General features: G+C 35.4%; 1 protein-coding gene across 1 annotated transcript in view; it reads left to right on the top strand.

The window, feature by feature from the left end:
- Window positions 1–9,043: 9,043 nt before the first annotated feature.
- Window positions 9,044–14,020, top strand: part of LOC121315266 (orexin receptor type 2-like) — a 34,966-nt gene continuing 29,989 nt past the window's right edge. Inside the window, exon 1 of the mRNA XM_041249307.1 lies at window positions 9,044–9,335. Coding sequence (XP_041105241.1) covers window positions 9,116–9,335 — 220 coding nt within the window. The 5' untranslated portion in view covers window positions 9,044–9,115. The remainder of the gene's footprint in view (window positions 9,336–14,020) is intronic.

Raw genomic sequence — 14,020 nt, 5'->3', positions numbered from 1 at the left:
TATTTTTAGTCACCCTACAGCCCTGCTGCTGTTTGTTCCCTCTGTAGCAGTTATTGTGGGGGACTTCTATTTCAATATACAGCACATATAGTATATCCCAGGTTATTTCAAACTAGTTTGCACAGTGGATATTGCTTTATAATAATCCCTTTATGCAAATGTCATAACCACACATGCTTGTTCATGTTTTATGGTATGACTGTACTGTAGCCATGTATTGTACTGTAGACATGTATTTCTGGTTGTGTCAGGATTTTTTGCTTAAAGGTTTATATGTACATTTTTAGCTGGTGCAGGGGTGTGGAGCATATAAACATGCATTTGATGGTATTTGAGGTAGCTGAAAGTAGAGTGTTTTCATAGTGGGAACCAATTAGTGGGGTGTGTTTGCCACGGGGCTTCAGCTAAACCAGTTTTTTTTTTTTTTTTTTTTGTCTTTGGGCCTTTTTCACAGCTTTTCTTAAAATTCTTAGAAGTATTATTATTTTTTTGTATCAGATTCTTAAAAAAGTTGTGCCAAAGAACATCCGTGTTCAAGCTTGATAATAGCTAGGTAAGTGGTGCTTTGGAAAATGTAAGGCTTATATACAGACAGATGGCTGGGCAGACAGACAGACAGTAGTAGTCTTCCATACACCCCAGATTATAATACATTAAATGACTTGCTAAATATTGTTACTAGGTTTCATAACAATTGGACAAGAGGTTCTATAGCTGTTTGTAAAAATGTTATGTGACACAGACACAATCAGATGGACAGCCTGTTTTTACCCCCACATTGTGAGATTATCAATAACCTGTGCTAAAAATGTCCTTCATTAGATTAATGGTCAGCTAGAGAGTTAGCTATAATTTTAAAGGCCACTTTTTACCTTTTGTGTCATTTGTGGAAATGGGACGTTCATCTCAATTGTAGCTACTCTGACAATAGAGATGTTTTCTAAAAGACAAACTCCTCATATGTTCTTCATGATAAGGTCACACAAAGACAAAATATAAAAGAAGACACCCAATACAAAGAGCTTGTTACATTGGGGATCCAAGGAAATCCATTCTTCTGCAATATCATATGATCTGATGAGCTCAAATAAGATGATTTTATTACTTTGGAAAGAAGTAGAGCAATAGTTCAGTCCTGAATCACCAGAATAGTCATTGGAGGCAGCACTAAACATTATATGATGTGTGTGCTATTTCACAGTTACTACGACGTTTCTAGTACCTAACCCCACGAGTGGATGTCAAAATAGTTTGCTCTGGAAGATAGTATCAGCAAGTTGTCAGCCTGAAATGCTGACATTTCTATTTCGTTTCTATGTATATATTTTAAGTAAAGACATTTTGCATGACTAATAGTATCCAACAAGAATTAATATATGTTACGGTTCATGTGACCAGGCAGTAGTCCAGACCAGGCCATCAATCCTCCATTTATTAAAATGTATGCACTGTAGGATGTATCACATTATTTAGGAATACTTTTGGCATCATTTAAGTTATTCTTAAATTTTGTCTCATCAGGGACATGACTTTTGGTCCCAATGTACAGGTGATACCAGCATGTTTAGATGATGAGGACAACAGGTCTAAAATGTATCTTCAGTGTTTAAGCTTTTAAATTATGTCTGTTAGCCGTATTAGTACTTGGGGTGCAGAAAATCATGCCTCTGTCAGCCTTTATGCAGAACAATTGGAGCCAACACTTTCACATGTTTTTTTTTTTTTTTTCCTGCCTGTGACCTACTAAGAGATAGGCACAACAACCTAGAATTATTATACTGGTTGGACTTCAGACTACAGAAATGCCATACCTGGTGATGACTGTACAGGCTTCTGGAAAATAGTGAGATTTACAGGATAGTTTCAAGGTGCAGGTGGAAATGTGTCAATATTAAGAGTGACTGTGACAGAAACCATCATGAACTGTTAAATGAGTCAATGAGAAATTTCTTTAACTTTTCACTTTAAGTATTCATTTTATATATCTGAGGCTTTACAGTCAGTAGTATGTTTTACTAAAGAAAATACACTTTTGAAGGGTTTGATTAGAATGGAAAGCAGGAACTGCTCTTGACAGAAATGTTTGAATTTGTTCACATCCCTACATACTCTTTTTGTCTACAATACTTTTAACACCCAGTAGAGTGCTGTGAGCTTCATTGACAATTCTCTTATTCAAGGTCATTGCATTACAGTAGATTTTCCTGATATACAGATAGGGCATAATGTGGTACAGTATTTACTAAATTATTTTTTTTATTATTTTGTCAAAATCAATTACACTTCTATGTGCCAATGTTAACATTGTAAAGCCTGTGTGATTCAGAGGGCTGGAGCAAGGCCATCCAATCTTCAATTGATATTTAAACCCCTAGTCAACAACCTATGTTTTTTGTTGGTACTTTTTACCCCACCCTTCCTCCCCAGCACCACCTCTGCAATTGTATCTCCCTCTGGGGGCAGGCAAAGCCCCATCACCTCACCGTACAGGCAGCACTAGCCTCCCCTCCTGGAGAGTGTCTCTTAACAAGACAGAGGGGAACTCAAGCACAGTCCTGTTATTCTTTGCTCCTGTGCAGTGAATCATGGACCATAGTTTAATGGAAGCATGGAGCATGGAACCCTTACAAAAAAAGTGAAAGCAGGGCACAAAAACTATTTATACAAACAAAGAAACATCTTCTCTTTGGTATAGGGGATACTGTATGGTGTCTACTACATGTTCAGTTGTTTTCAGTGATGTTAAAACAACATTGCAAACTGTATTTTTTTACTTTGCACTGCTATGTATATGAGAGGCTAAGTTGTATGAAATAATCCTGTATAATTTAAAGACTCTGCCAGTCAACTGCTATAGACATGCTTAAAGCAATGTTTATGTTAGGTTCTATCCATGTGATTTATTTATCCAGGTGACAGAGCAGAGAAATACAACAAAAATATTCAGCATAAAGCTGGAAGACAGGCATACTGTAACATAGCATAACAGATGGATTAGGTATTGCAGGAATTGTGCTCACAAGAGCATTTTGACTCAGTGTCTCAAATCATCTTTACTTATTTTCTGAAACTGCCAAGAGCTCATTCATACCAAACATGTTTCACCCGGGTCATGAATATCACAATAATTGATTGCTTTACTGCCCAATTCTAGCTCTGCTAATGTATTTGAGATGCAAGGAGGTATTTGACAAATTCATCTTATAACTCGGCTAAGCCTCTAACAATAATGATCAGGTTTGGGCTGCAATGCTATTTCCAGTGATGTGGAGGTAATCATAGCAACTCCATTGTTCTCAGATTTTAAAGAAGACGACAAAAAATGGACAGGACATCTTATGGTATTTTGTAATCTTTCCTGTTGTATTGAGCCCCTAATAGCCTTATTTTAGCAAGAGAAAATATCATCATATTAAACTAGCACAAAACAACTTTCTTGCTGGGCAGAGCAGATTACTGTTTTAGTTCTTTCTTTAGAGATTTACACTATTACAATTAAAATGACTGTGCCTTTGCTTCAAAGCAATATCTATTGTATAACGTTATTCGATCTCTCTTCATAATATAGGCACCAAAATGGCCAAATGCTGTAACTTTATTTATTCATCAGTAATACATATTGTTGGTAGGGTTAGATTTAGATTCAGCCCCTATTTAAAATGTATATGACACAGTCATTGTTGTTTTTGAAGCTGACACCCTGGGATCCTTCAAGAAGCTGCTTATTGAGATTCTGGTATCAATAAGCTACTAACAACCAAACAAGCAAGATGGGCCGAATGGCCTCCTCTCGTTTGTAAACTTTCTTATGTTTTTATGTTCTTATGTCTTATGAACATGATTTCTACACATTAATCAAAATGTTAAAGAATCATTTTTACTTGCATTACTATAAACACTGAGTGATTATTCAGCTATGGACAAAAGTTTTGCATCACCCTATTGAATTAATTTATTTTGCTTCATAAAGTAAAATGAAACCTACTTTACATATTGAATTACATACTGCTTTGTAGTTTTCCATATACTTAATGAAAAACTAACAATACTGTACTATTATCGCTTCCAGTAGAATTCTGCAATATCATTTTGTAATTTCTTTGATTACATATTAAATAAAAGATTTAAATTATGTTCATGTATTTATTTATTTTTTAATTATTATGTCTCAATCCTAAAATTTGCACAACTATTCACAGTACCTCATTCATGCCAAGTCAGGAAACACACACACACACACACACACACACACACACACACAATGTCAACTTTCAATTCCTTGTTCACCCCCTTGAAGTTTTTTTTTTTTTTTTTTTTTTTAAACTGATGGAACACAGAACAGCATAATAATAGCATAAGAGAAAAGACGGCAGCAGTTCTAGGAAAACAGATTAGAAACTAAGTGCAATGGGAATTCTATATACTGTGCAGAGCTGCTACTATAAGATAATAAAGTGGGACCACCATGAGACAATTTCAGAAGCTGAATCAATTCTGAAATATATGTAAGAAAATATCCCTATGGTTGGAAGCAGTCAAATGATAGTAGGGCTGTAATAATGAGGGAGCGTTGTCTTGCATTAAAAAAAGCATATTCTGAGATGGGAGGGAGAAATGTTATGTGGTTGTGTGCCATAGCTCTATGCTAAACAGAGCTCTAAATTAAGATGCAGACAGTCAGACTCAAGAGTTCTAGACCCCATGGTATTGGATGTGTTATCTTAGCCATCTTCTGATTTAACTCCAAAATCCAGAATCAGATAATTCCAGTTTAGAAAAAGGCTCACGTATTTCAGATTAGCAACCATGAAGTCGTGGTACTGCTAAAGCACAGTTCAGATTTAGTGCACATCATTCAACATTTATGGTATTATGGAAATTGTCAAGTGATATTGGAACTGCTGTGGATAGCAGTAAAATAATAGGGACTATTTATTGATCAAGCCTTTCATACCGTTAATCAAGTTTTTTGTCCTTTACCTTTTACCCTTTTATCAATGATATTCCCATGCTTGCAAAAATAATGCTTTATTGTAATTGTATGAAACCATCATTTATGAGTTAGCTGATAACTTAGAACATTTGGAAGGTTCACAACAATCTAATATTATATTAGTTAGATAAGTTCTTTTTATTGTCATAAACTTTAAAGTAAATGTTAGAAAAAAATAAGGCATTCATTTTTGCTATTAATGGTAAACTAAGAACAGTAACAGGGTCATGGACTAACAATTGAATGGAAAATTCTGATAAATTGAAATGCTTAAGTAACTGGTTGAATCAAATTCATGCCTTCTGACTGCCCCCTAGTGTCCAAATTACTGATATAATATGAAGTACTATATATACTATATACATATCAGGTGGCATGTATTTGGTCCTGACTATATAAACTGTATATATATATAATATATATATATATATCTATCTATAATATATATATAATATATATATATATATATATATAAAATTATATTTACAAAACAAAAGTGTAGTGTAGTGTAGTGACAGTCTGTAGGTCAAAAATAATAATAGAGCATTTTTGGTATTTCAGTATACCTGCTCATTCTAGGTCTAGGTTGGAGTGGGTTGTAGGTTGCAAGTTAAACCTTTGTTTAGTAAATGTAGAACTAAAAGGAGATTCATTAATTAATATTATAATGTAACTTGCTGTATTTTTAAGAGTTGGATGCTGATTATACAGTGTGTTGGAATATAAGGGTCTCCTGTCAACTTTCATGTATTCTTTTTTTTGCAAATAACAGGAAGTGCCTGTAGCAAGAGCAAACAATATTCATTCTAACATTTACCACAACAAACATGATATCACTGTCGATATCACACCTGTATTCACACAATGTTTTCCTTACCCAAACACATTGTCCTTACTCTTTTTGTCTTACCCAATCTACATTCATATACACTCCAGAGCGAAGTTGCGTCAGTAAACCAGCATTATTTTTCATGGATATACAGTATCCCTGGTTCCTCACACTAATTAGAAGCCCTTTCAAGTCATTTATTTACAGCCCTGTGTACATGGTAGGATATGGTTTGATAATTGCATGACTGTTCTTCAAGTAGTGCAACAAATATATAATTGCAGAAATCATGTGACTGCTAATTCACAGTCGATTTCTAAAAAGCTACAAACCTCAGGAGATGTCTTAGAACAAAAGATCAATCAATCAATCAATCTTTATTTTATATAGTGCCTTTCATAGTGGAACACCATCACAAAGCATTTTACAAGATGCAGTAAATACAAAAAAAATCCATAATACTTAAAATAGAGAAATGCATAATAAGTGGTAAAAAAAGATAACAAAATAAAAAATAAAATAAGTATTTAGTCCACACAAGCAATAATGGGAACATACAGTAATCAAAATTGAGAATTTCCTGTACTGTTCCAGGATCAAGATTTGTAAGCAAATAAAAATATCACAGGTATCACTTCTCCTTCTCTTTGTCTATCATCTCTGGAGTAATACAGCTACCATTTCATGTATCTATAAGCAAACAAACACATTTTAAAAGTTAAGTAATTACTGTATGTTCTTGAAGTACTTGAACATAAGTATGCTCTGAACATTCATTCCAGTATTTCAAAGAACCACAGAAAGAGGAATGGGAGATGTGGTCTATCCTCTCAATGCTGAAATGTCAGCTGACGTACAGCTTAATTGGCTAGAGGACAGGATGCTGGGAAGGTTCCAGTTAGCCTTATGGACAACTGATGTGCACAGTAAAGAATCCACAGTTCATGTGAAGAAATAAATAATTCACTGCAAGGATGGACACAAAGACAGTTTATGACATAAATTACTTTGGGTTCCAAGTGCTGAATGAAAGATTAATCCTAAAGCTGCCAGGACACAGTTGGAAGTGGAGATAGACAGGACTGGGGAATAGAAACACTTATTCACACAGAGAGCGGATGGAATGGGTTACCTATAGTCATATTGCTGAGGTAGAATGACTTGGATCATTTAAAACCCAACTTGACAAATTGTTGAGATCAATCAGCTACCAACAACTGAATGACCTCACATTTATAAAAGTTCTTGTGTTCTTATGTTTTTATGTAAGTTCCTGGGCCTCTTAGTCATAGCCAATCGTTAAATACAAAGGCTCACTTACCTGTACTCATGTACTGCAACCTTAGGGTGTTTCAGTTGAAGAAGATTTTCATGAACATGTGCAAAGGACAACCATGAAATTGTCATCAAGTATAAATGAGTGTTTCTTACAACACTGGTTGTAAACATAAACTAAGCATGAGCATCATCAATCAACACTGCAATCACAGTATAAATTGATAATGGTCAATAGCTTTCATGGCAAGAAGCAAATAATCTAGCATGTACAATCAATAAAACAAGATAATCTACCAAGTCTTTCGAAATTACAAATACAGATAAATACAGATTTCAAATGTCACTAAAGCGTAATCTCGTATTGTTTTAAAGTAATGTTTTACAGAATGTCTATTATCATTGATAAAAAAGTACTTAACATTTTGTGAAAAAAAAAATATAAAAATATAAATATATATATATATATATATATATATATATATATATATATATATATATATATATATATATATATATATATATATATATATATATATATATATTCAGCTTTGCCCAACACTTGGTTGTCTAATGGTTAGATGGAGACCTAGAGAGGCCTACAAGCCACGGTGTCTCGCACCCACTGTGAAATGTGGTGGAGGATCGGTGATGATCTGGGGGTGCTTCAGCAAGGCTGGAATCGGACAGATTTGTCTTTGTGAAGGACACATGAATCAAGCCAAGTACAAAGTTGTCCTGGAAGAAAACTTGCTTCCTTCTGCTCTAACAATGTTCCCCAACTCTGAGGACTGTTTTTTCCAGCAGGACAATGCTCCATGCCACACAGCCAGGTCAATCAAGGTGTGGATGGAGGACCACCAGATCAAGACCCTGTCATGGCCAGCCCAATCTCCAGACCTGAACCCCATTGAAAACCTCTGGAATGTGATCAAGAGGAAGATGGATGGTCACAAGCCATCAAACAAAGCCGAGCTGCTTGAATTTTTGCGCCAGGAGTGGCATAAACTCACCCAACATCAATGTGAAAGACTGGTGGAGAGCATGCCAAGACGCATGAAAGCTGTACTTGAAAATCAGGGTTATTCCACCAAATATTGATTTCTGAACTCTTCCTAAGTTAAAACATTAGTATTGTGTTGTTTAAAAATGAATTTTCTTTGCATTAATCGAGGTCTGACAACACTGCATCTTTTTTGTTGTTTTGACCAGTTGTCAATTTCTGCAAATAAATGCTCTAAATGACTATGTTTTTAATTTTGCAGTGGTCTTTTAATTTTTTCCAGAGCTGTATATATATATATATATCTTGTATATGTATATATACACCCATACATATGTCCCTTGGCATATTCATAACAACTACAAAAATGCTTTGAGTATGCACCTCACACAAATGCTGCTAGAAAAAAAGAGAGAATAAACTTTGGTCGAAATGGGTTTGTTTCCCGATTTGCGACATTAACTACTGTACAATGTAATTATGAATGACTGAATATATAATGCAAAACCGCGTGGCTTGTTCTGGTGTGTACAATTCTACAATAACGTGTATTACACTGCTTATACAGTCGTGAGTTTTTTAAATATTTAATAAAGCAAGAAAACAAAACAAATATATATATATATATATATATATATATATATATATATATATATATATATATATATATATATATATATATATTTTATATATATATATCTATATAGTTAGCTGACCTGGAAAGTTAAGGCTTCATTCATATTTTCATCACTGCTGTTCCATTGCTGGATAGTGAATTGGAGAGGAGGGGGGATTTTTCTTTAATGGATTTGAAATCTTCACTTCAATTGGTCTATTGGGTTTCTGCGCAATACATCATTTATAGAATGTCAGCTTGCTCCTTACTGTATTTCTCCGTCGGATTTCTAAAGGGTTCTGACATTGCAGTCTGGTTTATCAGGGATGGGTTTTACAGAGCGTCGGTGCAGACCTGAGTAAAGTAACGAGCATCAGTGAGTACTCAACACCTTGAGTGATGTCTGGGATAAACGTGGATTCTGTCTCTCAGGATTGTTCGCCTCTGCCGCAAGAGGCGAACATAACTGGAGAATCTGAATTTAACCCGTCTTCTGAAGACGACGATGAACTGTTAAAATACATCTGGAGTGAATATTTGCATCCCAAACAGTACGAGTGGGTTCTAATCGCCGGCTATATCATCGTGTTCATAGTTTCGCTTGTAGGCAACACACTAGGTAAGTGGTCTTTCCACAGTTGAAGTGTTTTGAATTGTTTTTTTAAAAAGCAGCTGGCTATTAATTGTGCATGTCAAAGTACTGCTGAGCTAACTGCTTTCCTATAAATAAAACTAAATCATGTTGCAAAATAGTTCACTACAACTAAACGCCATTGTAGTCTGTTGAATTATTATTATTATTATTATTATTATTTTTATTATTATTATTATTATTATTTGATATTTAATATAAGTGCATACATTACGATTTCCCCTTGTTGGAATTTTAAAAACAACCCGTCTTTGAAATTTCCAGACAGCAGAAATTCCTTTTTAATCTTGCTAATCATCACTGGTCTGTAAAAAGTTTAATATAGACAGAAGCATTTTCTTTCTACCGGTAAGCAGTTAGTTTTATTACCCTAATGTAAGATAACATTTTTAACACCTTCAGGACAAATTGGTTTTAGGCGAAGGTCAAACAGCAGTACACAAATTATGGGAACTTGATACATGGCGAGGAGTCGTCAAGCCTGCAGACGTGCAGCTGTTAAACATTATTCTATTGATGGACACCAGTATGTTCAATATATATATATATATATATAATATATATATATTAATATATTATCTTAGGACTATATATATATATATATATATATATATATATATATATATATATATATATATAATTATATCTTATATATAGACACCTAATACATGTGCAGTTTGTTTTCCTGTAATGAAATGTCAGTGAATGATTAATAAAGTGTTGTCATTGACTTCATTTTAAGATTCACTATAAAGACATAATGCTGAAACATATTAATTAATGTACACTAAATAGAACACTTAAATAAAAATAGCAATTGCTAAAAAAAAAAAAAAAAAAAAAAAAACGATAAAAATAACAGTTGTTAAAACATGCTGGCTTATAAACCAGCACGATACTTGTTATTGTTTATTGTCTGTTTATTTCGCGCCGTTTTGTTTTGTCAGTGTGTTTGTTTTCTGTTTAAAGTCTTGTATTTTACAATAACACACAGCGTCTCAGTTTTGCCTGCAGTTGCTGTGTGTCTTGCTTTCATTTCCAAGCCTGACGTCACCCCTACAACCAGCCTGTTCAGAATAACCCAATTCTAATAGGCACTCTCAGGGTATTTGTTTCTCAATTTGTAACATTACGATTAATTTTTCTCCTACAAAAACAGGAGTTAATTAAAGAATGGAGGAAACTCTTTTTTATTTATTTTTAAATATGGCCCATACTGTACTAAAGGGGTAGCCTGCTTTGCATTATCTTTATCAAAATAATTTTCAATCACCATTGTATTTATCTTCTTCTTCATCTTAGCAGCATTTACTGTTTTTTTTTTTTTTATTTATAATTGAGCCTGCTAAGTGAAAAAAATTGGAAAAGTGTAAATCTCTGAAGTATGTTGTAAATATTTGCTGAAGTTCACCTGTTGAATATGTACTCCTATCATGTGTGTTCTTTATTATTCACTATTGTTGTATCTGCCTAGGTCTTTATTTACCAGGCTTTTATTAATTAGGCTTACTAATTATAATAATTATATTATTATAATTATTATGTATAAGATGTATTAAAAAACTTTATTATACTTTATCTTAGGACTTTATCGAGTGCCAACTTTTTTTACGGCCCAGAAATAAATTCTCAAAGTGCTGAACAATTTAGAACAGTAACACTAAAAACAACAAACCAAAATGCAATTACAAATACACAAGCATGTAGTTAAGTAGCACAGATTACAAAATAAAACACTGAACAATGGCATAACCCTAACCATGCATCCTTGAACACCTGCCGAAGATTATTCTAAAGCCTAGGCACATAGCAGCAAAAAGCTGTGTCGCCCATAGAACAAACCTGTGGAATCCTAACAGACCTGAATTCGCAGAGCATAGGTTACGTGTGGGAATGTACCTCGATAACAAATCAGAGCTGTAATTTGGGGCCAAGCTAGAGCCCTGTAGGACCCACTGCCATAATAGAGGGAGTAGGTACAATTTACTTAGTTGTGGGCAGGATTGGGTGGGCAAAAAAAAAAAAAAAAAAAAAAAAAAAAAAAAAAAAATTGCCTTTTTGGGAAATTGCTAATTATTTTGTTTGAGCTTCTCTTTCCTATACGTGTTTGTTTCCCTTACTCCTAAGCACACAGTCTCAAGTCAAGTCAGAAAATTACACGCACAGGTTTTGTAGTTATGTAACATCACATAAGCGCCACAGAGCGTGGACTGTCACTGTTGCATCATCGGTTTGTCAGTGCTTTTAGGGCTCTAAAACCTGAGGACATAGCAGTTTTAATTATAAATAAATAAATAAATAAATACATAAATAAAATTAACTATATACATTTTAGTAAAACAAACACACAATAAAAAAGTCCCAGTAATGTCCACTGTGAGACAGTAGGGAGCTTTCCAAGTCCTGTATTGTCAAGCACTGTTTTCCTGCTGTTTTCTGGGAAATGGATGCGCGTTACAGCAATGAACCCATAGGTATACATTGAATATAGGGGATAGCTGTTTCCTGTAAGAAGTACACATAAGTGCATCAAGGAAACCGCAAAGCATGTGCTTTTAAATGACGTTGAAAGCTGAACACTATCTTTTGAAGTGACCGAGTGATAGGTAAGAAACGAAACCTAGGGACCTGACTCTTCACATGACTCAAGTTTCGGTTTGCTGTAGTTTTGCTTTGGACCGTTTGATACGGACATGCTCTGAATATGTACTTTAAGAACCGGAAGCTGGCTATTATGGTGTCTGAGATATTCAAGCGAGGTCAGGCCCGTTGACAGGCCCAGTGCAATATATAACAAGTGTATAAGGGGATGAGATTTGTTTTATTTGTTTTTATTCTTCATGTTGTGAATGTCTAAAGAAACTTATCACTATTATAACACATTTATTTAAAAAAATAAGGTATATAAATGATGATTTGACAAAATGTTTTTGGTTTTTTCAGCTGTTGAATTGCGAGCTTAAATAAAAGCAATAAAGAAAATTACAGAAAAAAAACAATATGCCACATCTTTGAAGAGAACAGCACCTTCGTACAATCGGCATGTTGGAGGCTGGACTAGGGCAGAGTACTTTGGCTCGCCGTCTTGGCTGCTCAGAGCCAGCAATTTCAAAGAGACAGTATAAGCAGACACATTTAATGATAGACCACGAACTGGGAGACCAAGAGTCACAACAACTGCCCAAGAACGATGGATCATTTTGCAGCATCTTCGTGATGTCAATTGTTAATCAGAACACATAAAAGTCACTGCACCTGCTCTAAAACAGAGTTTGTCATTTTACAATTACATCCAGTGAATTTTCTAAGTGATAAATTTATTTTGATGCTCAAATATAAGTGATACGTTTATTTTGATGCTCAGTATATAATATATTAACCAACTTTTTTTTGTAGCATGGGGAATTTGTCTCTCGCAGGATTTGTGGGATCTAAGGTTTTTGCGGTTAGGAGCGAGATAAAAATGCAAGAAACAATGCAGGAGCAGATGGGATTGGGAGTGGGTATTGCTAGGCGGGACAGCAGTGGGATTAAAAAAATAGTCCCGTGCAGGGCTGTAGGCCAAGCCATTTATAACCTTATAAGTTAGCAGTAAAATTTTAATCCTACTCTTGACTGGCAACCTATGCAGATAGGCAAGAACTGGTGTAATATGAGCACCCATTTTGGAGCCAGTTAAAATGCAAGCGGCAGAGTTCTGATTGATTCCCTGCAGGAGAAGATGACCAACAACAATACTTTTGGGATATGCCTGCCACAGGTCAGGTATTTACTGAGCATTTTATGTCAGAGATGCCAAAAGGCCCCTCCAGGGAGTGACGCACTCGGTCCTGTCTACCAAGGGATTAAGTAGCCACTTCGTGGAGACCACGTTCTCTTTTGCATCGAACCCGCAAATGCAATTGAAGCAACCTCGCAAGGCTTGTTGGTCGTCTTCTCTTTCAGGGAACCGGGGTTACAAGCTTAACCTAGCGTTCCCTTTCAATTCTACGACAGGCAACAACATTGCTTTTGGGAAAGTGTATCAAAGCCATGGTGGAGGACGCGTGAGCAGACAGCAGATGAGGGACGATTTGGTACCACTGAACTCATTTCTATGGTGTGAGCATGCATCCTCAAGGACCCTTGTGCCTGATGAAGGTGTAGATGGAACCTGTAGCTCACTAACCCGCTTAGTGGAAGTAATGGCTAACAAAAAGCCTGTCTTCTTAGAGAGATATTTTAAGACTCCACTTGGGAATGGCGGCCTTTCTAGGAGGACATAGCTGCCGAGCACCCTTTAGAAAACTGGTCACCAGAATATGAGTGTCTGGGGAAACTGAGTTAGTGGGGACATGGCAAGCAGATATAGCTGCTAGTTACACTTTCAGCATAGAGGGTGTTCTGCCCTCCTCTAACAGATCTTGCAAAAACTTTAGAATAGTTGCTATAGGGCAATAAATAGAGTCATGACCTGTGGTAGACCCAAGTAAACCGTGCTTTGAACCGGTGTTAATTGGCTTTTGGCATCGTTTAGGGTGAGACCCAATCTCTCCAGATACTCTGTCATGATCGCCGTGTGGATCAATGCTTTCACTTATGATTGGGACGAAATCAACTAGTCACCCAGGTAGTTCAACACCGTGATCCCCTGCAGCCACAGGAGAGCTAGG

The sequence above is a fragment of the Polyodon spathula genome, chromosome 5 (genome assembly GCF_017654505.1).
Source record: "Polyodon spathula isolate WHYD16114869_AA chromosome 5, ASM1765450v1, whole genome shotgun sequence".
Taxonomy (NCBI): Eukaryota; Metazoa; Chordata; class Actinopteri; order Acipenseriformes; family Polyodontidae; genus Polyodon; species Polyodon spathula.
This window is presented reverse-complemented; position numbering and strand designations above follow the sequence as displayed.